Raw genomic sequence first — 22,742 nt, forward strand, 5'->3', positions numbered from 1 at the left:
TCTTATGTATTTGCTTAGTTAGTTTGTTGTTGGCTATCTCCTGTTATGAGAATATAGGACCTAGAATGATAAAAACCATTATTGCTGTTTGTTTTACTGCTGTGTCCTCACTCTTCAACAATTTCTGTTGTGGTAGGTGCTCAATAAATGTTACATGAAAATGATGGTACGAGAATATTTTTAAGATCTTTAACACTTTTGTCAAACATTATAGTAAAAACAAAATAGTATTTCAAATGGCATTATCTCAATTATATTTTTTTCAGTGCATGTTTTTCCTTTGGCCCTTATTTAATGTAAAATTTCATATTTAAAAAGCTTACTGACAAAATACTGTAATAGATGCATTACTGAAAAGAAAGCATTTTTTTTTCCAAAAGGTAGTGAAATCCATGGCACATAGTGCAAATCAGTTCCCTTTTAAGACACCTAATGCGAAACAATCCAATTAAAAATGGATGTAGAAGGTTCTTACACAAACAGGGATCATACTTAGGTATGAAATAAGTTTACTTCCAAATGGGTAAAAAAATAAATCAGAATCAAGGAAAGAATAATTTTTTTTTGAAAGAACTACCCACAAACTTTAATGTGGTTTTCATTGAGAAACCTCAATGATGGACAATAATTAAGGGTATTTGCTTTTCTGTCCATGTTTTCTTATTTGTATACAGTAAATATAGGCAACTCAATTAATAATAAGACACTAAAAGGTGACTGGTCCCTTCATTGGCATCTACAGTGCTTGTCCACTTGCTGCCATTCAAATGGAGATGTCTTCAGCTCTGGGTACACCCTAAATCCTATTTTTTTGTAAGTAATCTCAAGAACCCTTTCAGTGGGCTAGTTGACAGTTCCACATTCATAAATGCCATTCTCCCACTACTTTGAGAAAGACTGATGAATAACACAAAGGAAGAGAAAGCTAGCTCACATTTACAAAACTGAAAGGGGGGAAGGTTCAAACCCAGGGCAGATTAAGCAGCACATGAAAGTTTCTCTTTTAAGTGTTAATTTTGCATGAGGCCAGGGAAATGATAACCTAGATGTCAAACCTTGTTACCTGTTGAGCTGGGGGAAAAAAAATCCCATTACAATTTTCCCGGTATCATACAACAAAATCAAGCTGTGGTTTAGAGATTTAGCTCTTGAAGCAAAGAAAAAAAAAAAAAAAAGGATGAGGAAGTTACTCCCCCATTCCAACTTGGCCCTTATCATTTTTTTTTTTACCATTGGATTTAGCCAGAGGACACTCAGAGGGTTGCCTTGGGCACAATTCTTGCCCTATACAAACCTCAGATCTCCACAAAGCTTCTTCAGTTTTGTGGAAGATGCCACGTGTTCAGAATTTCTGATATGAAGCCGCTGGGTGGGCTCTCTGAGAGATTTCTGCTGGGGCAGTTACTTCTTGAACTCCACATCTTGCATTTTTTTTTCCTAATTTTGTTCCTTGTCTTGTAAAGGGATGAGAAAAAGAGAATCATTGTGTGAAGAGCAAATCGGGTTCAGCAACCTTTCCACGTGAATATTTTTCGGTGTTGTACTAGGACACCAAATGTCCTGACACTAAAATCACTTTTCCAGATTGAATCATGGTGGCTTTCCAAGACTTTACTCTTCTCTGTAGTTCTGTGACAACTGAGTCTGGTAGCAGAAATTCATATGCTATTTGCTTACTTTTGCCATGATCTGGAGAAAGAATTTCATGGGGGATAGGCTGATCAGATAAAATACAGAATGCCAAGATAAATTGAGTTTGGGAGGTTGGGCGTGTATCTTAGTGACAGAGCACTTGCCTTGAATATGTGAGGCCCTGGGTTCTAGTCCCAGCCCTGCAAAACTAAATATATGAATAAATATATTTGAGTCTTGGGTAAATGACAAATAATATTTTAGTTCAGGTATGTCCTATGCCATACTTATTTAGTATAAACGTTTGTTGATAAGAAGTTTAAATATAATTTATGGTCTTAGTTTTAGTAAGCTAAATCTGACAACTCTAATGTGGGAGGAGCTGTTGACTATTTCTTTACACTTTTCATTATAACTTTTATCTAGAATTTCCCCATATTTTAATGATCCTTAATAAGTTCCCATAGTGAAATGTCCATAGTTTCCTGTCTGGTAAGTCTTCCTCTGCATTATGTAGATTCCAGAATAAGTTCCACAAAACCTGATTCATTTCTGATTTTCGTTTGTTAGTAATGAAATCTAAAGTGAAATGGCTTCAAAGTACATTAGTTTCTAGAAAGGACTGGAGTTAACATAGTCTTTTTAAAAAAGATGTTCATGTCCTTCGACAATTATTTTTACCTTGTTTCTTATTGAAGTATTTTTTAAAAGAGAAGAAGCACCAATATTGTGATAGTGACCAAGGGTTCACTGCATGGTGTGCATAGAAATCAATACCATGGCACTGGTTTTTGCAAAAAGAACTTTGTTGTGAGCAAAAGGGGCAGGAGAAAAAGCTCAAAAGGGGCTCTGCAGTTGATTGGTTGTGGAGGAATGTATTGGAAGGGGGCGGGGCAAGAGAAGCAGCTTGTTGATTGGATGACCAAAGCCAGGGGAGGGGTTACAGGGTTCATTTGCACAGACAGAGTCAGTTCTCCTGCCCCTTCACTTGGGCTGTCTTTCTTTGGGGAGATTTTCAATCTGCTCTATGCAGGAGTTTGTGATATCAAAAGTTCATCCTTCCGATGAAGTGGGTTTCTTCTGCAACATGTCCCTTGCTGAAAAGCTGGTCTCACACCCTTCTTGACAGACTCTGGAGGCTTTCCCTGAAAAACAACCTGAGTACTTTGTTCCTTAAGAGATTTGTACCCGGATGTGGCCAGGTCTTATCAACTTCACTGGAGCTGGCCCGATGGTGACTTTACACTTTTCCTCTGTGGGCTGAAGTTAGTCTTATATTAACACAAACCACTCAGAGGACATCCTCAGGCTACAGCAGAATAAGTGCTATTATGGTTTTGTCCATTGTGACTAAACTGGACTTGGGCAGTTGAGTCAGGTAAGGCTCTCAAGTTCCAAGATTCTGAAAGGATACAATTTTACTGTGGAGCTAAAAATCTAATAAAAGAAAGGCATTGTGATAAAGAAGACTGCATGAGCTAAAACTTCTTTGGGGAAAGGATTGTCACCATGATAACTGTTTAAAATAAATCTTTTTATAACTCCTTGTGCAAATATTCCAAGAGGTATTCTAGATGTACAATCACGGAATTTTTTATTTTGGTTAATGAAGTAGTGCCATTTGCTGGTTACCATAGAGGTGATGTAAGGGACCAGCGAAACATGTGAGGAAGAGACCACAAGAGACTGGCTTCATGCAATTGGCAAAAGGGGATTTATTGATTCAGCATGCTGAGGCTCCAGACTCACTCAGGAAGATAGAGCAGCCCAGAGCCCAGAGCAGGGATTGAGCAATGCTTAAGTACACATTTTGGGGGAGGGCGGAAGCTTTGCATACATCAGGGCAAATCATCATGAGGCGCGGGAAAATCAAACAACAACTCTTAGACATGATTAGTACATTCATTGGCGGGAACAGGCTGGACAGGGGTGATTGGTCACTTCTAAGCAGGGTACACATTCAAACTGATTGGTTTTGGGGCCTGAATGCCTACGAGCTGGGCCACATAGAGCCCTTAGTTATTAAACAGCCAGAGGGTCAGTAGGAATATTTTCTGGGAAGTTCGGGTATTGTCCTAACAGAGGAATTTAACAATACCTGGTCCTTCACTTTTTAACTCAGGCCCTGCAGCTTGGAAACTTTGCAATGCCTGGTCGTTTACACTTTAACTTCAATTTCTTTTACTCTTACAGTGACACTAGATACTATAAACAGTAGCCCTCTTTCTTGGACCTTTCCCCACTATCTTTGGCATTTAAAAAGAAATGTAAGTATTAATAAAATAAAATACATATTGAAAATGAATTCAATTATTTGCTTTTCTAGATTATCTCCATTCCTTCATCTCCTTCCTTATAGAAATAATTATACAAATTACCCAAATGCAAAATTGTGCCAAGATAGTCTGAGGGGCACTGGAAACCCCTTGTGTTAGTGCAGGTGACCAGGTGTCTTAGAGCAGAGATCTAAAGCTTTAGTTAATGGGTAAATCCCCTAGAGAGCTTCTAAAGCATGATTGTTTTTCTCTCCTCAAAGCTGCTCATTCAATAGTGGAGGAGGGCCTGAGTTTGTGTGTTTCTAACAGGTTCCCAGGTGGTGCTTCTGGGAATTAAATGCATATATGGTTTTATATGTATGTTCTGGCCCAAACTTTGGAAACCTTCCCAATGTTTGCTAGTCTTGTGATACTTTGAGACCCATTCTGTCCTTGTGTATATTCTTATATCCTAAACCCAGTGAAGTTCACATATGTTAGAAGTTCTGTTAGAAGTTCAGGTACAGTTAGAAGTTCTATTAATTTTTTCCTTTGGTTTAGCTTCTCAAATTCCCTGCTCCTTCCATAGCCTCACAAGTCTTATAAGATTTTGTCAGAACTGAAGATCAGACTTACAGTTGCACATGTGTTGATGTTTGGTGAATGGAAAGTGGATCCTATTTCATCATCCATGCAATTATTTAAATTTCTTAGAGCTCTCTTCATTTGTCATAACACAAAAAGAAGCAGATATGGTAGCATGTATTTCTTAGGTAAGAAATGGCATGGTTTTCTAAGACAAGATGGTGGTAGCATGTTTTGGGGAGTCAGTTATGAGAATTTGGTCATTATCAGAAACTCCAAGCATCCTAAAGAGAGGGTTTTTATAATTAAACTTTATCTCTTATAAAAGAGATAAAAATCATGCATAGCAAGTTCTATGGGGATTTGGATGACATTTTCTAATCTCAAAATCTTTCAGGAACTTCTTTTCATCTCCATAGTATTTTTCATAAATTTCATTTTTAGCTTTTATTGCCTTAACTAGTAGCTTTTACATTTTGGACTCAGAAAGGGATTTCTGACTCCGTGGGGAATTATTTTTCACACTCAACAATGTTTGAGATTGTAGATAAAATGTCACACATTAAAAACCCCCTTCCAGGTTTGGCTGCCCCGTGACTGACTGGGCTTTGAAATGAACAAGAATATGATAAGGAGAGCAAGCACAAAGGGATTTAGGCTTACAGAAACGTTTTTACCATTTGATCATTTGGGCGAGTTTGTAAAATACATTAGAATCTTTTCCATCTGTAGATACTCAGTTAATATACACTTGAAATGTCCTTGGCAGAATTATGTCTGATGCCCACTCATGACTGAGAAAACTAAAATAAATAGATGACAATATTTCTCCATTAGGTCGCCTCTACAGAATATGTCTTTCTCTAGTACCCTCATTAGAAAAACAGGAAAGGCTTTTGTATCTGCCTACAAGAAGATGCCTTGCAGAAGAAAATAAAAGAGAAGGGAAGAAGAAGGAGGGGTAAAATGAGATGGAGAAAGAGGATGATTCTCTAATCTTTTTGAGACCAACTCAGATAAGCAAAGCCAGCCATTAGTTAAATGTATATATGTTCTGGGCAAAGATTTAGAAACCTTCCCAAGCCAACGTCTGGGAAGACAGAGGGCTAGAGGATCATTAATTCTTATCTTGAACTCTGGTATCAGATTCAGTTGTACAAGTTTTTTAATGAATGGGCTTTTGGTACTTTCAAATATATTTCTCAAAAAATTATAACTGCCTTAAATAACTTTATAACAGGTTCAAAAGGATTAATGTTTTTACAAAACAAGGCTGGAAAATGTAGTTTAGGTTTCAAGAGAAATTACCACTGGGATTCTTAAACAAGAAAACAAAGCAAAACAAAACAAAAACTTGTCCTAATGGCTTGCTCCTGGACAAAAGCCCCACAGTTGTTATTCTAATGCAAGATCTGTAGGCTCCTGGTAAAGTAGGCATTTCAGTTTTAACTCTCAAAGGTATCTTATTGCTTTCCAAGGACCTCTTTCACCCAGTTCCCAGAAGAACTGGACTTTAATGGAACTCATGAATGCCCAAATTCCAGACCACAACTTTCTTATCTACAGGCTCAAAACTTATTTCTACATGGCTGCCTCAATTTTATCATCTATTTATCGTCTTCTCCTCATTAACTCAGTGTAGTGAATTTCAGATTGATTCTTGGATGAACTGATTTGATAAATTATTTCATACTAAGATATGATAGATTTTGGTGGGCAAAATCCCTCCAAGAGGGACTAGTCCTATAAGAGAAAAGGAGAGGTAGGTAACCCAAATTGAAGTCCATGTAATTAATGTATTAGTAGAACATTATTAGACATCTATGGAAGACCTCTCAGGGGATGTAGAGGCAGCCTGTGTCTCACATGGGCTGAGACTTTGCAAAGGGAACCAATTAGAAACACATTTATTATTTTTCAAAGAACTCTTTTTGCTTGGATCTATCTTTTCTAAAAAGTAAGTAATGCAAATTACTGAAAGTCAAGAGGTACTTTTACTCCAGAGCCATATATTCAAAATGTAATTGTGATAAGGAGTACAAAAAGCTCAAATTGCCAGAGAACTGCAAGGGTAATTGTATTACGGAAAAGTTAATCTTTATTTAACTTTCCTAAACCATGTACTCATAGCACTGAAAACTGTCATAACTTCCCTGGTTCAGAGTAAGTGGATTATTTATTTGTGATAATGGGCACATATGCTCATTAACATGCTGTTATAAACAGCTGCATTAAATGTATTATGTGTTCTGTGACATAAATAAGGTGCTCAACATGAAGTTGTGTTTAAAATATGGCCCCAGGAAGAACAAAAAAGCAATAAGTGCTTTTGAATACAGTCGCCTGGTCTTGAATTCTAAATCTATTTCTCCCTTATTAATGCTACCTGTATGGAAATTGTGTGTGTTATTCTAGTGAAATATCTTGACATTCAACGACATTAGTACTTCATTCTGCTTTCTCATCCTGAATGTAGCTCTAAGCAGGTGTTGTTAGCTTGTTTTTCTTTTCTGGAAGAAGAGGAGGCTGTAAATGTGGAAGAGGTGTTTAGAGCATAATCAGCTTACTCTATAAGCTTAGAGCAGGGTTCAAATGATGAATGTCTTCCACCTATTCTAGTACCTAATGTTTCTAACAAGATGTTAAATTTAAAAATCATTCAGTTCAACTCTCTCATCTTACAGATGAGGGAACTGAGGTTCTAAGGACTTACAAAAACCCTTGTAAGTCACTTATCTTTAAGTAATAAAGCTAGGACTGGGGGGCCAGAAATCCGGACTCTAAATTTGATATAATTTCAAATAGAACAGGCAGTACTATAATTGGGTGCTGTTATGGTTTGGATATAAGGTGTCCCTCCAAAGTTCCTCTGTTAACACAGAAATGTCTGGAATTAAAATGATTGAATTGTGAGAGCTGTAACATAATTAGTCCATCCCGATTTGAGTGGACTGACTGGGTGGTGACTATTGCCATCTGAGGCGGGGCCAGAGGAGGTGATCACTGGGATGTGCCCTGGAAGGTTATATCTTCCCTGTGTTCCCTTCCCCCTCCTCCCCTCTCTGCTTTCTGGATGTCACCAATGAACCGCACTTTTTCACCATGACCTTGTGCCACGATGTCTTGCCTCACTTTGGGCCCAGAGCAAGGCTTTAGAAACAACAAGCCCCAAATACACTCTCCCTTCTCCAAGTTGGTCTTGTCAGATATTTTGGTCATAGTGACTCAAACCTAAGTGATGCAGGTGGGGACACGGAAAGGATCTATGGGGAGAAGGCCAGCCTGGTGTCATTTGGAATCTTTACCGATATCATTTACCCGAGGTTTAAATACTCTGTTATTTAACACTTGGTGGAGAGTAAAGTTCTGGGTGCTTTTTTGGGGGGCAAGTGGACGAATTGGATAGAATAAGTAAGTGACAATGAATGATAGAAGATGGAAAGTTTTTACAAAGTCCCACTAAAGTTCTCCTATTACAGAAAAATTAAGTATGCTACTGAAACTGAGGTTGTAATTCTGAGAATAATGAGGCTAAAACATAGTCTAGTGGGTATTTTAAATGAAATGAAATGCTGCTTCCAAAGAATAAAGGACCCAAACAGGAAAATGTCCATTGCTTCTACTGTCTCACACCAGGTAGTTTGAAAGAAAATGGGATTAAACAGTGGCAAAAAAATCATCAGACAGTACAAATGATTAAATATTGAAAACAAGATTCTAATGAACATTGTTGAATCTTTAGTCTTAGAGATTGTTAAAAATGAAATTAGAAGTGCTTGAATGGTTTGGGTATACACCTGTCTGAGTAAAATCTCAGCCCAGTGACTTCCTGAGATCATTTCAAAGTCTTCAATTTAACAATCAAGTGTTAAAACACAAAACTAGCAGCCTCGAAATGAATATACTTTATACTTGCTTCAATAATTCAATATTCTTAAAGGATTTTTCTATTCCTCCTATTGATTCTTTATGTTCACTTCTATTTATGAATAAAACCTACCTGATGAAATCCCACCAACTCTGGGGTTTGAGACAGGTTGACAAGTTCATAGTCAGCTGCAGCAACTTAGCAAGTTGCTTAACCCTAAGCAAATTAAAGAGAACCTGTCTCAAAATAAAAAAATTCAAAGGGCTGGAGAAGTGGCTCAGTGGTGAAGTGAGTTCAGTCACTGGGTTCAGTATACACTAAGCTATCCATGTCCATTGGAAACATTTGGATGGAAATTAAGACTTAGCAGGGATTTTAGATAGTAGTTTTATTTGCTTCTGGAAGTGGGATTTACTATTTTAAAATCCATCTGGACATTGTTCTAAATAACTCTGCTCACACTATTGAGTTGATTTTTAATTTTATGAAACACTATATCTGAGTTGCTTTTTAAAAAAACTGAATAGATACTTCACCTTAAGGAAAAGGTAGAAATAGTCCCCTGAATCTTCACCACAGTACTGCTGACTGTTGATTTTTAATAGTCTCTGATTTAATTTGGAAAAGATTCATTATTTATGTCTAAATTTTCAAGAACTGACTGATATGGGATGATGGTCATATCTGGGATTTTTGAATTCTTAATTTCTCATAGTATTTTGGGGGCCAATTTTTTTTCATTCATTGTGGCCACGGTGCTAAATCTTTTGTTTTACATGCTATCCCTGATTTTAAGTTTATTTATTCAAGGAAACTTTTCGAATGCTTCAACTGTTTTGAAAATATTTTTTAAAGAAAAGGAATTTAACTATCAGACTTTTCACATGAACATATTTCCATGTGCTCTTTCATTGCAGGTTTCCAAATTAAATCTTTCACATCCCTGCGCTTCCTATCAGAACCTGCCGATGCTGTCACCATGAGGGGAGGAAATGTCCTCCTGAACTGCTCTGCAGAGTCCGATGGAGGAGTCCCCATTATCAAGTGGAAGAAAGATGGCATCCACCTAGCCTTGGGAATGGATGACAGGAAGCAGCAGCTTCCCAACGGATCTCTGTTGATACAGAACATACTTCATTCCAGACACCACAAGCCAGATGAGGGACTTTACCAATGTGAGGCGTCTTTGGGAGAGACTGGGTCAATTATTAGTCGAATAGCAAAAGTTGCAGTAGCAGGTAAGTGGGTCCTTTATTTTCCTTTTTCCTATGCTATCTTTGTATTTATTTGAGGGGGGCAATAAGAAAATAATATTTGTAGAAATAATGTACATTTATTTTTTTAATTGAAAAGCAATTTTTATATGCTAAATGAAGCTTTTGATATATGTATACATTGTAGAATACTTATATCAAGCTAATTAGTATATGCATCCACCACTTCACATTTTTATCCTTGTTTTTTCTGTGGTGAGAATGTTTAAAATGACTCTTTTTGCAATATATATATATATATATATATATATATATATATATATATATAAAATGTGGTCATCAATCTATGCAATAGATCTGAAAAATGTATTCCTTTTATCTAACGGAAACCATGTACTTTTCAACAGACATCTCCCCACTTCCTTCCCCTCTACCCTCCAAGCCTCTAGTAAATAGTATTCTGTGCTCTACTTTTTGGATTCCATGTATAAGTGAAACCATGAATCCTTTGTCTTTTTGTGCCTAGTTTGCCAGGCTCACCCATGTCGTCAGAATATTAGGATTTTCTTTTTTAAAGATTGAACAATATTCTAGCAGATATATATAAATCTATATAAATATATACATGTATATGTCATATGCATATGCAGTGCGTTTTCTTTATCATTTCATCCATTGATGTTACTTAGATTGATTCTGAATCTTCGCTATTGTGCATAATACTTCAATGAACATTGGAGTAGATACTCCTTTGTTATTTTGATTTTATTTTTTTTTGGATACCTATACTTACTAAGTAGTAATATAGCTGCATCATTCAGTTTACCTATTTTCAGTTTTTTTGAGGGACCTCTATGCTGTTTTCCATAATGGCTGTAATAATTTACTTTCCCCATCAGCAATGTGCATTGTTAAGACAAAGAAAGGATGTAAAGATTCATGTCTCATGGTCTCAACTGATTTTTGTCCTGAAATTAGCTTGGAAAACAGTTGAAGGACCTTAATAATCAACATAGTATTATGAAATTTTTTAAAGAAAACAACCTGGCTTATGTTGATTCACTGCTTACGTATATGGAAGGGCTTTTTGAATAGAAAAAAAATATGAAAAAAGTAATTTCCTAATTAATTCCTTTTTACTAATATTGACCTTTTATATGGTATAAGTTACAACATGAGAAATAAAAATTTCTATTTGTTTTTCCATATCTTGATTCTTGGCCACATGTTGGCTCAATGGCTGGATGATAACCTCAGTATATTTCTTTCATCTGGATATATTGAAGGCATGTAGACTCTGGTAGAACAGTGGAATATTCTGGAATCCATGGCATTGCTATGTCTGCTCTATTATTTCGATCAGAAGGCAACTCATAATTAATTCTTTTGGCCCTTGCAGTGTTAGAACTACAGGGAAAGGAAAAGGATTTTTGCTTTTACTTGTTTCTATTATGATTCAACCAAATGTTGAGCTGTGATATACTTTTTAAATTTGATATGGAACATTAAACAAAGCCAACAGATCCAACCTGAAATAAATTTAAACCATCAAATGGGTAAACAGATTTGCAGGACTATTTCCAAACTTAATCTTTAATTCTTCATTAAAAAAATGAGCCAATAGGCTCTTAGTTAGCCCTTTAATTCTTTCCCAGATCTCATTCAGTCCAGTTTCCTCCTGTAGAACGGTCAGTGTGAGAACTCATTTTCAACAATAATAGCAACTGGGACAATGAGACAGGACCCCCACACACACATGTGCTTGTGTGCACACATACTCATGCACTCTTCCATGTTGGTTCAAGCCTATTGAAATCCTGCAAAGATGCTGTAAGAACTATAACACATACATATTCCATCAGCCCTTGAACTCAGCTTCACAACCCCATTGTGTGTGTGTTTGTGTGTCCAATTTCTTTTCTCCTCCAAGGACTCTGTTTAGACTGACTGTTTTGTTCCCTCAAAATTCCTACATTGAATTTCCAGCTTCCAATGTGATAGATAGTATTAGGAGGTGGGGCCTTTGGAGGTAGTTAAGGAATGAATGTGATTAGGACCCTTATACAGAGGAAATGAGAGAGTTCCATCACTCTTTGTTATGTGAGAATACAACAAGAAGTCAGCCGTCTGCAACCCAGAAGAGTCCTCACCACACATCAGTCCTGCTGTACCCTAATCTCAGCCTTCCAGCCACTAGAATTGTAAGAAATGAAATTCTCTTCTTTATAGGCCAAATAGTCTATGTACTTTGTCCTAGCAGCCAAACTAACAAAGGTAGACTCTTTCGTATCCATTTAGCCTAGAGATTTCCTCAGTAAAGATGTCCTGGTGATAGGGTCCTCACCAACAGATAGAGTAGCCAACCATTCTGATTTACCCTGTGTTTACCATTTGAAAAGTTCCCTGTCCTAGGAAGCTCTTCATTGCTGGCTAAAACTAGGATGTTTGGCACCCTACCTAGAGGTAACCCTGCCTGCTTTAGCAATGACAGACTGAAGAGACAGGTAAGGTGACATCCTGATCATGAAAACACTATCTTAAGCCACCTAGGGACTTGTGAGTGATGGGTGTCTGAAATCTAATTAATGAGTATCAAGTGTAGAGAGGACTGAAAGTTGATGATAATTATGGCTGATTTAAGAGGACTAAGTGGAACAAGTGCTGAGGATCAGGCAAAGCTGCATTCCTAGAATGCTTCAGATGGGATGGAAAGAGCACAATTTGACTTTCTGTCACTTGGGAATTTCTGGATTTACAGATCCCCCCATCAGTTTTCTATAACCAAAGTTGCTCTGCTGATTCAAATGAATCAAGCTGGCATTTTGATGCCCTATTACAAAAGGCAGCTGCATCTGCCCTGTTAATGAAAATGGCCTGATATGTTGCAGTTTCAGTTTTTCTACCATCTAGATTCACTTTTATGTCAACTCTGTTTCAATGGTGAAATGAAGAATGATTCCTTCCCTGTGAGATATTAAAATAAAGTAGCTTTGACTTTAGTATTCTGCACAAGGATAAGCTCACGGATTCAGTCATTGAGTTGCAATCTAATATTAGATTGTATCATTTCAAAGCAATAAGGCTGTTCACAGCATTTTAAACACTTACCATACTATTTGGCAACACAGAATACATCAATGTTATGTCTGCTGAGGTTAAGATTGCCAAACCACTAGAATTCACAAGGGGCATATATCTTCCTTGTAATAAAGACCATGGACCTGATTTAATCTCATTTTTAAAGCATTAGCAGTCAATAAACCAGTCACTACGAAAAGGTAACAGTCTGCTTTGCTTGGGTAAAAAAAAAAAATGTTCTCTAACCTCAGGTGTAGTGGCAGTGTAGTGCCTGTTTGCTACAACACCCCTCTTCCACTTTTGCTTTCTCAATGTGTCTTGATAAAAAGAAATGTAGCAGATGAAATCTTTTAACAGGCAGAATATTTTATGCAATGGTCTCGCCATGTGTCACTCATCCTATTTTCTAGGAACTTCTCAAGTACTCTTTAAACCCTGAATGCAAACTTGGCTTAAGCGGGAAGGAGAGTGGGAAAGATAATAGTTTGGATATAAGGGATCCCCCCAAAGCTCCTGTGTGAATGCAGGAATATTTGGAGGAGAGAAAATGACATCATGAGAGCTGTAATCTAATCAGCCCATCCTGAGGCAGGGGGAGTGGCTGGAGAAGGTGGGTCGTCTTCCTAGTGGCCCCTTCCCCTCTCTCTCTGCTTCCTGGCTACTAGTAGGTGGCAGTGCTCCCCCACCATGGCTTTCTACCATGATTTTCTGACACGTGTGGCCCAGAGCAATGGAATTATTCAAACCTGGACTGAACCTCTGAAAGCCTCAGGCAACATAACTTTTTTTTCTCCTCTAAGTTGTCCTCATTTGGACTTTTGGACATAGGGACAAAACGCTGATTAATACACCATCCAATAAGTTGTTAAAAGTCACAGTGCAACAGGTTAATGACCATGAGTATTTCTAGTAATTTTGAGTTCAATTAGTAAAGAATTCCTGGGCTATCAAATATACATTTGAAAGCAATTTCACCAGTACTGGCTGACACTTGAAAATTTCATTTTTACCCAGTAAGTTTTAATCTAAAATGTTGAGGTCTTTCCTGCCAGGTTTATATCTCTGTTTAGGCATAAGATTGATTTTGGAGAGAAGCAAAAATACACTTTGTTATCTATAATGCTTCTTCAACCATATTCTCTACTCTGTACTTCATAAAGCACCTTAATGTTTAGTAACAGATATTTATCTTGCCAATGAAAATATAAGGCTTTATGCCATATATGGAGAGCTCTGTCCTTGTCATCCCCTCTTTCCTTCTTCTCTTCCTCCTCTTTCCCCACTCCTTCTTCCATATTGGATTTGACCAGATTAAGCTGCCCTACATCTGGGCATATATAAATATACTCATGGTGGATGTGTTAGATTGCTTTATATCTCAGGAGTCTAAAATTAAATTAATGATTAAGGACTTTGGGTTGGTAAATGGACTAATGGACTGTGCTAGAACATTGCATCTGACCATGTCCATCTTCCTTGCTCCAGATATTGCCAGCTCTCCAAGCCACTGGATTCTCTTTTTTTCAACATACAAAATAATAACCAATCTCTTAAGGCTGTAATGACTTTTAAATGGAACATAGTTCTATGGAGCAAGAGTACTGTAAATAAACATAATAGTGGTTATTTTAGCATTATTACAATTTTTATTAGTCGGAACTAACAAATTTTAATGTTCCCATGTGATTGTGATTTTTTTTTGTTGGGGGAATGAAATATAGATTACAAATACTGAGCCTTAAATTTTGTAATCTTGGATCAGTTATCTTCCTTTGTGATCTCTGAACACAAAGTGACAAACCCTAACTTAGTTTTCAAGAAGTTGAAACCTTCAGTTTTTTTTTTTTTTGCAAGAAGTATTTAAATCCCTCTGACTGAAAGATTCATTTTTGATGAGTTGATCTATGATCATATCATGCAGTCAGTATAATTTGTGGTGACGAGATCAGGAGTTCTAGGTAGAACAAGTATTGCAGTCATCCCTGATAGAGATTCTTAGCCATCTTTTTGTTCTCTTTAATGCCTTTTCAACTGAAAAATATTCACTGAAGTGGGGTTCATGGGACTTTGTCTAGACTGGGAGTTTCACAAATTATCCCCTTCCTCTAGGAAAAAAAAATTGACATTATTATGTTTTGGGTTAAAAGTATCCCCCTAGAACTCATGTTTTGAAGCCTTGGCCTCCAGTTCAGCAATTTTCAGATATAGGGCTTTTAGGAAATGCTTGGATCTTGAGGGATTTAATTCCATCAGTGAATTAATACATTGACCGATTTTTAATTTGAATGGACTAGTGGGAGGTGGTAGGAACTATAGGATGTGGAACCTACTTGAAGGGAACAGGTTCTTGGGGACATTCCATTGGAGACTATATCTTGTCCTGTCCTTTCTCTCTCCACACTTCCTGGCTGCCATTCCGTAATTAGCTTTCCTCCACTATACCCTTCTGCCATGATGTTCTGCCTCATCTCAGTCGTAAAGTAATGAAACCAATCAGTCAAGAACAGATAATACAAAATTGTGACCAAAATAAATCCTTCCCCTGTTAAGTTGCTTTTCTTGGATATTGTGCCACAGTGGCAAAAGCTGATTAACACAGATATCAATGTGAAATAAAACCAAATGGAATAAAGCTCTCTGAATTGTCTTGAAAGACCCATTTTTTCCATTTTACCTGATATAACCAGAACAAACCTGTCAACCCATTCACACACTTACTTACTCATTCAGTTACTTGCACACATGCTTCACCCACAGGCTCCGAGGGACACAAATGGAACCTAGTGTGGCTTCTGCTTATCCTTCCTCCTCTGGGAATACAGTGGGAAGATCCCTTTTTAAGTAAAGTGACAATGACTGCAAGACACATCATGGAGAACTTGTGTCCAGGTAGCTTTGTCCTCTGGTAATTTTTGAGTATTTACATCTCAGCATTAAAGCCACACTGACTTGCCTTTTGTGTTTCTTTAAAAAGTAGGTCTGCGTGCATTATCTCATAATTCTCAAAAAAAGTTTAGTGATATAGATACCCTTGTTGATAGCAGAGGGGAAGCAGGTAGGTGACGTTCTAGAAGCAGAGACTAGAACTTAGATTGCCCAAGGCTGGATGCACAATATTCTCATCACTTTCTCAATCTAAGGACATTGGATAGTTTCCTGTTCAGTCATCTGTCAGTCACTTGTTTAAAATCAATTAAACTCTCTAAAGTATAACTAAGGGAAAACAATAATGACAACAATAATTGATTTTACTTATTAGTTTAGTTCATTGAAAATATTAATTCTATGGGGAAATTATAGTATTTGAATGTTTTGGGTTTTTTTGAGATGAGAAGACTTAGCTTTGATAGCTGTATGTTCAATAATGACACATGATACATCTCTACTGAAAAATTGTGAACATATAATTTTTAAAACAAACTCATAAATAGTCTTCTAGGAACACATTTAGGTTTTTTTAATCTTTTTAAGTGGTTTTATAAATCAGGACAAGCTTTAAAAGGCCAAGTAAATTGCATTTACTTGAGTTGTTATTTCATTCAGAGCCTATGTTTTTTTTTCTTCCCTGTTACAATAGATGTTTCAAGATGCAAATTGTGGCACTGTGCTTTTAAATAACACAGGCATTGTAATTAAAATTCCCCTGTGTTTTAAAAAAAATAATTAGTTACTTGAGGAGTTGTTTCAGTGAATTCCCTTCCAGAATGCCTCCCATTTAAATGAGTTATGAAATAATTAGTGAAAGCATATTATGGTGAGAGAAGCCAGAAAGAAGCATTTTGTGAAATGATAACCTGACCTTTACGTTCTTACTTAAAAGGAAACAGAAAAAGGAGCTTGTCTGAAAGGAAAGGAGAATAAACGACATCGCCTCGGGTCACTCAAATGTTATATAAAGGAAACAGCAAGAAAAATGCTCATATTCCTTCTCTCTACAGGAGCAAATATAAGAATCTTGCCTAGAAGGTCAAGTTCATCCATTGAGGCAGTTTGGAAAATGTATCCCAGGGCTCTTGAATACTCTGAAAATTCTATGTTGGGAAGGTTCAGTTACAGAGCAAAGCTTTCCATTTTACACTGATAGGAATATTGTTTATTTTCAGATGATGAGCAGGAAAATAAATTGTTCTGACTCCACATCTCTTAATGTTCTTAATTATCTCTATTTAGCTAAATGTTCCTATTGTTTTGTTGTTAAAACATGAAGGAAAGAAAATATAAGGAAGTAATGTGGCATTATGTGTAAAGGTTGTATGTGTGCTGATCTTATTTTCCTTGAATTTTATTGCCAGATAAAACTGTGATAATCACTAGCATGCCTCCTTTAACTACTCACCCACATACCCCCACTCCTTCAACTTAAATAATTGCATCTTAAAGGGTAGGGACTTAGTTGCCTCCTTCCTAAATCAATTAACTCTGCAAAAAAATTAGAATAGAAATATATGTATTACTGAAAAATATTCAGAGTGGAAAGACATCTTCTGCATTATAAAAATTACAATAGAGAACTTGACAGGGCTTTTTATAGTAGAAACATCAACAAAATAAGTTTTTAAAAAATCTTCCAACCTTTCATTTCCTTTTCTTTATTGTGAATTGTAGTCCATGTGACAATGGGAATAGCTAATTATTCACTCCAATTTTAATCAGTATCTTAAGAGCACTGTTCTTTTATTCATCCCTTCAGCTATCCACAGTGTGGGTTTTGCTGGTACTGTCATGAACATTTAAGAGTAATATCTAAAATAATTCTGTGATAGTAACCAAACTATTTTGAGTTCTAGAAGACCCCTCTGGAATGTAAAAGCTTGATTTTCTCGACAAAGGTGAGGCTAGCTAAGATTTAAGTCATAATAATGTAGCAGAGAAAAAGTAACATCTTTCCCTGACCTATCAGAAGGTCAGGGCTGACACCCCTATGAGGAAAGACAGATTACCAAGAGAAAAGCACAGCAGATTTATTTAACTAGAGTCTTACTTGGCACAAGAGTCTGCAGAAATGAAGACCCAAAGACCTGGGTGTGGGAGAAAAGGACTGCGTTTTAAATCTGATGAGGAAATAAATAGTTGTGTTGAAATATGATCTGCTTCAGTGATACAATAGTAATAATCCAGAGAGAACATAGTAAAACCTGTTTACTCGGCGGATTTGTTTACTCGGCGGATTCCTTTCTGTGTGTCTGTATCACATTTCTTCCCCCGAGATATTGGGGCAGGAAACCTATCACATGAGGGTCTTATAGCCTTTATTGAGGGGAGGTAGGACAGAGAATTCTTTTATGGATAGATCTCACAAAGACAGAGGTCAGAGAATGACCTCCAAGATGCCATATTTTGGGGTACTGTATCCTGTACCCTATCAATAAATAGGAAGATTAGGTAGCATAATTGCAAATCTCTGATGAAATTATGAATGATTATAAATTTAATAAGGCATTTTTACTTTTATGAACCTATCTCTGTTACTGATTTTTTCCCATTACACTTTTTTATGTACATAGTAAAATGTCCTACTTAAATTTAATATTATATGGAAAACTTTGAATTCAGATATTTATATTGCATACAGATTTTTTTCTACAAATTAAGAAGACATCCAAACCTAGAGAATGTTCTCGAATAAGTAATAAACTAGTTAGAGAAAATTATGGAAAATCTCATTGTATGGTACCTAAATCATTTTAATCTTTTCCTATCATGATCAGCAGCATATAAAGGTGAAAGTACTGGAAACAAATAGTGACAGAGGTACTTACTTCCTGATGAGAAATTATTGTTTTTAATAGCCTAATTTTATATTTATAATCTATGTAATCCATAATAAGCAAACTAGCCAATTGTTCATTTATCTCATAATTATTAAACATCTATTATTTAGTGGATATAAGAGCCACCTATTTGCTGAAGCAGCCACATATTCTTTGATGCAGCAAAAAAAACTTGTTTTTGACCTGGAATTATGAGTTTAGCATTAAAAAAATAAAATAAAATAGTTACAACTATTTTTGACAGCAGTTAAATAAATACAATAGGTCACCAACTTATCTCCTTATTTTATAATTTGCTGAAAATGAATACACACACACACACAGAAATGTGAGACCCAGTTTGATAGCCAAAAGTTGTTTGGAACATTACTGTTACAATACAAAAACCTGAGTTCAGAGGTCAAAGCCTTCTCCACTGAAAAGCTTGATATAAAATTTTCTCCCAGATGGGTATGGTATACACACCTATTATCTCAGTGGCTCAGGAAACTGAGGCAGGAGGTTTGCAAGTTCAAAGCCAGTCTCACCAACTTAGTGAGGCCCTAAGCAACTTAGCAAGAACCTGTCTCAAAATAAAATATTAAAAGGGAAGGAGGATATGGCTCAATGGTTAAACATCACTGAGTTCAATCCCAGTTCCAAAAAATAGAAGAAGAAGAAAACCTCTCCCAGCATCTGAGAAGCAGCTATTTGTACACAAAATTTATTCTAGGTTCTTATCTGAGGCTTTTCTCTAAATGCAGCTCGGCATGGAGGCACCTGCTCTAAGTGGGCTATATGGAGTTCTAGAGCTCCATTTCTGGAGGGCAGTTAAGCACCAAGTTTCTGCCTCGCTCGGAATCTCAGTGGGATGGAGTCAGAGTAACTGCATTTAAGTTGTTTGAAAGATGTCAGTATTTGGGGGTTATGAAAGCATGAGACGGTTTGTTTTATCATCTGTATATTTTCCATTATGATCTATTTCCATCCTCACCCAGCTCACCCAAAGACATTTAGACATAAATACAGAAAACAGACACACACACTTCCCTCACCTTTCCATTTAAATGGCTCTTTCTACCTAAACCTCTATATCTTAAATCTATTGATAAACACCACAACTCTGAAACCTACCCTTTGATTTACAACTGCTGCACTATTGTTTGTTCTATTACACTTATTTTTCAAAATCACTTTTTATGAAAAAAAGAAAGGAAAAGAAAATAGTTTCATTGTAACCCTGAGGCTTCACTACCCTCACAGAGGAGGACCTATTAGGTTTGTTAACTGAGATTCCACCTGGAACATTTCTCCAACTAGAAGCCTATTTAAGAAAGTGTGTTAAAGATTAATAAAGCCTAGACAGCTTCAACATTAAATTTCAGTACTGGTTGATTTTATTGGATTGGATTTTTGTGGCCCCTCTTGCAAGGGAATTCATCTATAAAGGCTAGAACATGACAAAAAAAACCACAATTAATATTTTTTTGATCCAGGCAGTACTTTTAGAAGTCACTTTAGATTCTACAGTGTATTGGACTCTTTATAAACTAACATTGTGGCTTTATCTCCAAGCCTTTTTGCATTTGAGACCCTGCCCAGGAAATACCCAGGTATGAAGAATTCAACTGTGAATAGCTTTGTTGTCTAAAAACCAGAAGCCAGAATTGTTTTACTGCCATTAACTGGGTGAATACAGCTGGCTTCTCCCCTAACTTGCAAATGTCATTGAAATCTGTTGCTTATTCCCGTAGGAATACTGATGAGTTGACCTGCTAATGAACAGCACAAGTTTTGCTGGGGAGAATCTTACATATACAACAACCTAGAGGATTGTATCTTATCAGAGTCCTGCATTTTCCTGTAGTGATGTGATTCTCTTCTGCTTTCTGTTAAAGGAAGTTTTTTTTTTTTTTTTAAAGAGAGAGTGAGAGAGGGAGAGAGAGAGAATTTTCAGTTATCGGCGGACACAACATCTTTGTTTGTATGTGGTGCTGAGGATCGAACCCGGGCCGCACGCACGCCAGGCGATACGCGCTACCGCTTGAGCCACATCCCCAGCCCTTAAAGGAAGTTTTTTGTAGTATCACTCCATGAACACACTTGAGGTTGAGAGGACTCTTAGGTCTACACTGAAATTTCCCAGGCTCTAGTTACTGTCAACATGGCATTGAGTCCTATCAGCAAACCATAGAAGAATGGAAGCCTCTCCTGTTGGCTTCTGATGGTAACTCTAGCCTCATTTAATGTAATCAAATGCATACAACCCTTCAGCTTTTGTAGCAATCTGCTAAACCATGCCTTTGCCTACTTCATTCTATGTGTAGTTCTTTCTAACCCATCATTCTAATTCCTGCTTTTCCCCCACAAAAAATACTCAGTCTTATACAGCCCATTTTCTAGAATCTTTAACTGGCCCCCTAGGCAAGGAAGGGTGCCATCTCTGTGCTCATATTAACTGTGCTTTCCCCTGTCAACATGAAAAACACTCCACTGTATCCTTATAATACACAATTCCTCAGCTGGGCCATGACGCCCTGAAGATACAGACCACAGTACCTCTGTCTTAGCTTCTCTGGGTGGACTGGCTCTTTAGAACCTTGATAGTTGAATGGTACCATGTGGGGTTTAGGAACCTGGCCTTCAACGCCACACAGAGAAGACTTCAGAACCTATCTCTAGCCATTCTCTAGTTTTGTCCACTTGAACCACGTATGGATATGTCCTAGACCCAGTTTCCTGTTAGGTGGGTTTGAGGTGGCTAAGGGAGCAAAGCACCAGGCAACCACCTACAGAACCACCTGTCAATCAGCGGGGTCTCCTGACTAAATATGGATCTCAGCAAGCTCCCTAAGTAGGACAAGGTGCTCTAAAAACCTCCCTTTCCTGTCCCAAGCCCTCCCTTCCTGCCCTAAACCCAATAAAAATTCCAATCCAGTTGAGACTGCGTGATTCCCAGGACCCGCTCCTTTGGACTGGAGGGTCTCACCTGGGAGCAAATCTCAATAAAGCCTTGTTCAGGAGCAAATCTCAATAAAGCCTTGTTCAACAGCCCTGTCAATCTGCCTCCTTTTGGTCATTGGTGCCTGACCTTACATTTCCCATCTGCCAAATGCAGATTGGGATCATGTCTACCTTGTAAGGTTGTCTTGACCATAAGTTATGCTTAGTAGTGGGCCTGGAAAAAAGTAACAGTTCAATACATGAAGCTTCATGAAAAATAGAGAATTAGAACAGTATTGAAGTCACTGGCAGCAAATGGGATGAGGGAAGCTCCAGAAAGAAGTGCTGTTTTCCTAAGTGGACACAACTCCTGTTTCCTGCTTTTCCATCGCTGGTCTGTTACCTATGCAGTGTCTGGTTCTTCCCTGGTCAGAAGGACCCTGTGTAAACACATGGTGTTACACAAGCCTCTGTAAAGCTTTCGACACCAATACCTCCATCTGAAAAGATCAGGATTAATAAAATAACAAGTATGCTAGCAAGTCCCTGCATAATATTTAGCACACCACTTAATTCTCACTTGGTGAAAGTCAGATGTAAGTTTGCCATGGCTTTGAAGAGCTTCCTCTTCACTCGAAAACCTCAGAACTATCTTCTGCTTCCAGAAAGTCAAGTGAACTATAGGTTGACTGGTGACAGCAACTGACCTCTCATGTACCATTGAAGGAAATCATCATTAAAAACATAAAGATATTACTAGGGTTAAGCAATTTAGGTCAATGATGAATTAGATTAACAGGTGTTTTCATATAAACCTTAATTACTCATAACTGACATAGCAAATTATTCCTCATTTTATACTAGCAAGTAGTCATCCCATTTTGCCAGAGGATCTAAATTTGCTTCTCCCAACAAAGTTTTATTCCCCCCTCTTGCTCAATTTGTGTAAATATCTGTAATGTAAATGTTTCTCCCTTAAAAAGCTTATTGAAAGGGTTTTCCTAGGAAATATTTTCATGATCAGCATTATTTGCCTTGCCTGTGTAGTTATGTAAATAATTTCAGGCTTTTCTCCACCAGAATTTTTATAACTTAACCTGTCTTTAGAAAACGTGAGTAAGATTGCAAAATACATCTGCCCCAATAAGCATTTTAGACTTTGGAAGGAAAATGTTAGTACAGGGTTGAGAATGTGTTTGAGACCCGGTGACAATAACAAGGATGTTTATAAATGAAACACACTACAAATGGCACCAGAGTTTGGAGGAGGAAAGCAATTTGGCAAAGTGAAAATGTTAAATGTTTTAATTTTCTTCCATGCCAGTAGAATCTTGTAAAACAAGGTGACATATTAAATTTTCTATACTACAGTGGCTCCAAGAGCCTGTCAACATTTTCATTATAAACTCTATTTTCA

At 37.1% G+C, this 22,742-nt stretch overlaps 1 protein-coding gene across 1 annotated transcript in view; it reads left to right on the forward strand.

Moving 5' to 3' along the window:
* Positions 1 to 22,742, forward strand: part of DCC (DCC netrin 1 receptor) — a gene marked incomplete at both ends in the record, with an annotated part of 1,098,829 nt that overhangs the window by 365,012 nt on the left and 711,075 nt on the right. Inside the window, one exon of the mRNA XM_081263478.1 lies at positions 9,258 to 9,578. Within this exon, the coding sequence (XP_081119604.1) occupies positions 9,258 to 9,578 (321 nt within the window). The remainder of the gene's footprint in view (positions 1 to 9,257; positions 9,579 to 22,742) is intronic.

Source organism: Spermophilus citellus (genome assembly GCF_964194105.1).
Source record: "Spermophilus citellus genome assembly, chromosome: 12".
Taxonomy (NCBI): Eukaryota; Metazoa; Chordata; class Mammalia; order Rodentia; family Sciuridae; genus Spermophilus; species Spermophilus citellus.